We start from the raw sequence: 3405 nt of genomic DNA, 5'->3' as shown, positions 1-3405 counted from the left end.
ATGAAGAATGGATCATGTTCAAAGTTCTATCCTAAAGAGTTTAGACAGCGAACATTCATTGATGAGGCCGGATTTTCTAAATATAGGCGTACTAATAACGGTCGAACAGTGAAGAAAAGGGAATGTGTACTAGACAATAAGTTCATTATTTCGTATAATCTAGAATTGTTGCTCAAGTTCGGGTGCCACATAAATGTGGAATACACATGCCAAACAAGTTCTATTAAGTATCTGTTTAAGTATGTACACAAGGGTAATGACCGCGTAACAGCTACTCTATACAATGCTGGTGATCCGTCAGAAGCCACACAAGTTGTTGACGAAATTAGGAATTACTACGATTGTAGGTACATTTCGGCATGTAAGGCAGTCTGGCGTCTATTTGGATACGAAATCCAAGAGAAAGAACCATTTGTGATTAGACTTCCATTACATTTGGTGGATGAGCAACCTGTGGTTTATGGTGAAACTTCTAATATGAATGATATCGTCGAAAGAGCAATATCTCATAAGTCCATATTTTTGGGATGGATGGCGGCGAACATGTCATATTTCTATGCTCGAAGTCTGACTTATGCTGAGTTTCCAACCAAGTTTGTTTGGAAGGACGATTCTTCAAAGTGGTTTCCTCGAAAGAAAGGCTTCGCAATTGGAATACTCATGTACCTACAGGTAATGATGAGTTTATATTCAATTTTGATCTTACTTATTTAATGATTTAAATTTAAAATCTTAACAGCCTATACCCCACGTCCATTTTATTCGATTTATCTACACTAGAAAATAAATGTTCAAATAACTTTCAACAGTTATAATCTGTAGATTATACAATTTTTTATTTTTCTATATTTTTAGGAAAATTATTCTTATGCGGATGTGTAGCTACATAATAATTAAAATAGCGTTGCTTAATCTATTTAACAACTTAAAAGTGGGATTTTAACCAAATTTTTTGCAGCAAATATTGAAGAATATTACTAACGACTTCTCTTGAATACTCAGAGAGGATGTATGAGTTTTCGAGATATAAGAACAGTAGGAGGAACAATTTATGCTATGTATAGAGATGCATGCTTCGCCCTTGAACTCTTGCAAGATGACAAAGAATTCATTGATGCAATTAAGGAAGCAAGCTCATGGGCCTTAGGATCATATGTTAGGAGGTTATTTGTCATTCTATTAACATCCAACAATATCTCAAGACCAGAACATGTCTGGGATAGATGTTGGCATGAACTCTCAGATGATATTTTGTATTGACAGAGAGCTGTAATGAACATGAGGGGTGAGTTTTTATTAATTATAATGATAAAAGTTCTTCCTTATTGATCATTTTTAGTTTGATTGAATTTTTACAGTATCGTATAATATGCAGAGTTAACAATGTCAGATGATGAGATTAAGCAGTTGTGCTTAATGGATATAGACAAGATCTTACATTCCTATGGTAAAACCTTGAAAGACTATCCTCCAATGCCTTTAGCAACTGAAGTTGATAGTTCTTTGTTAACCGAAAGGGTTATTAGGGAAGAGCTAAACTTTAACAAGGATGATTTAAAGAAAAATGCCTCAGACATATTAGCCATCGCAACACCTGAGCAGAGATATGCATTCGATAAAATTGTTACAGCTGTGTATTGTGATGAAGGGGGGTTTTTTCTTTGTGTATGGTCATGGGGGTACTGGAAAAATATTTCTCTGGAACCTTATGTCTGCTGAGATTTGCTCAAGGGGTGATATAGTGTTAAACGTTGCTTCGAGTAGTATTACATCTTTACTTCTTCCCAATAGAAGAACGGCACACTCAAGGTTCAAAATACCGCTGAATATAACTGAGGATTCTGTATGTAACATCAAACCTGGTTCCCCTCAAGCAATGTTGTTGTTGAAAGCCAAACTTATAATTTGGGATGAGGCTCCAATGGTTAGTAGGTACTGCTATGAAGTGCCTGATAAATGTTTGGGTGATATCATGAGGTGTTCTCCAACATATAGCAAATATTTGTCCTTTGGAGGAAAAGTGGTTGTACTAGGTGGAGACTTTAAACAAATTCTTCCTGTCATTTCACGAGGATCGAGACAAGATATCGTTCATTCAACCGTGAATTCGTCTTACCTTTGGAAGTTTTGTCAGGTGCTCAAACTAACAAAAAATATGAGACTCTCTGTAAGGACGATTGCTTCAGATCAAGATGAGACAGAGCAATTTGATGAGTGGTTATTGAAAGTTAGTGATGGTCTAATAGGTGACAATATGGATGGTGAATCTGAGATATGTCTTCCAGGAGATATTGTTATTCCTTCTTCGGACCATACATTTGATGAGTTGGTTCATTTTTCTTATCCAAATATTTTGAAAAACATGTCCTCAAAAGATTTTTTCAAAGCAAGAACTATACTGGCTCCCACACTAGACATCGTTAAAGAGGTCAACAACCATCTGATGGCTATCATTCCTGGAGGAGAAAAATTATATCTTAGTTCGGATTCCATTTGTATGGATGAAGGGAATATGGAGAGTCAGCTAGATCTCTATGGTCCTGAATTACTGAATAGCATAAATTGCTCTGGTTTGCCTCCACATAAATTAATACTCAAGATTGGTGTTCCGGTGATGTTACTAAGGAATATTGACTAATCCAGTGGTCTTTGTAATGGTACAAGGCTACAAGCTAGGAAGTTTGAAAATCATGTCATAGAATGTGAAGTCTTAATAGGTAACAATGTTGGTCATATTGCTTTGATTCCAAGAATGAATATGGTACCAACAAATGAAACCGTCCCAGTTAGATTCCAACGAAGATATTTTCCTATAATAGTATCGTTTGCCATGACAATTAACAAGTTTCAGGGACAAACTTTATCTCATGTTGGATTGTGCTTGCCAAAACCAGTTTTTACACATGACCAACTATATGTGGCACTTTCAAGAGTTAAGAGTAAGAGAGATTTAAAAGTTTTACTTATGAATCATGTAGAAATATCTGCAAATTCAACCATCAATGTTGTTTATAGAGAAGTCTTTGAAAAAATAGTATTCTAATATAAATATTTTAATTTTATTTTAAATTCTGTATCAGTGTATAATTATTTTACCTTAAAAAATATAAAATAATTATTACTTACTTTTTTTAAGTTAAACTTTAATTTTAATAATAATTTTATAAATTTCTTAAAATAATAATTATTTTGTACTTTTGTTTTAAATATCGAAGCATATAATTTTTTTTACTTTTATAAATTTTTCCGTGCTGAGCACGGGGTCATACACTAGTTTATCTAACATTGGGAAAGTTCACATATTGAGTTAAGTGTATATTTTCGATTAGATATTTCGTGGCATCGAAAGTGTTGTATAACATTATTCTTTTCCGCTCTTAATTTGTGGTCCGGAATCCTATGGGT

General features: G+C 34.1%; 1 protein-coding gene across 1 annotated transcript; it reads left to right on the top strand.

Annotated features, from left to right (window-relative positions):
- LOC107645698 lies at positions 1-3043 on the top strand. The gene is made up of 7 exons (XM_016349776.1): positions 1-672; positions 1003-1155; positions 1264-1285; positions 1376-1652; positions 1792-2261; positions 2376-2570; positions 2718-3043. The coding sequence occupies exons 1-7, from the start codon at positions 1-3 to the stop codon at positions 3041-3043; spliced, it is 2115 nt and encodes a 704-aa protein (XP_016205262.1).

Source organism: Arachis ipaensis, chromosome B01 (genome assembly GCF_000816755.2).
Source record: "Arachis ipaensis cultivar K30076 chromosome B01, Araip1.1, whole genome shotgun sequence".
Classification (NCBI taxonomy): Eukaryota; Viridiplantae; Streptophyta; class Magnoliopsida; order Fabales; family Fabaceae; genus Arachis; species Arachis ipaensis.
This window is presented reverse-complemented; position numbering and strand designations above follow the sequence as displayed.

Bases quoted from the DNA above. Each gene is read 5' to 3' on its own strand.
- LOC107645698 (XM_016349776.1), top strand. From the start codon at position 1: ATGAAGAATGGATCATGTTCAAAGTTCTATCCTAAAGAGTTTAGACAG. The intron at 673-1,002 runs GTAATGATGAGT...TTGAATACTCAG, and splicing joins GAATACTCATGTACCTACAG to AGAGGATGTATGAGTTTTCG. The intron at 2,262-2,375 runs GTGAATCTGAGA...TGTCCTCAAAAG, and splicing joins AATAGGTGACAATATGGATG to ATTTTTTCAAAGCAAGAACT.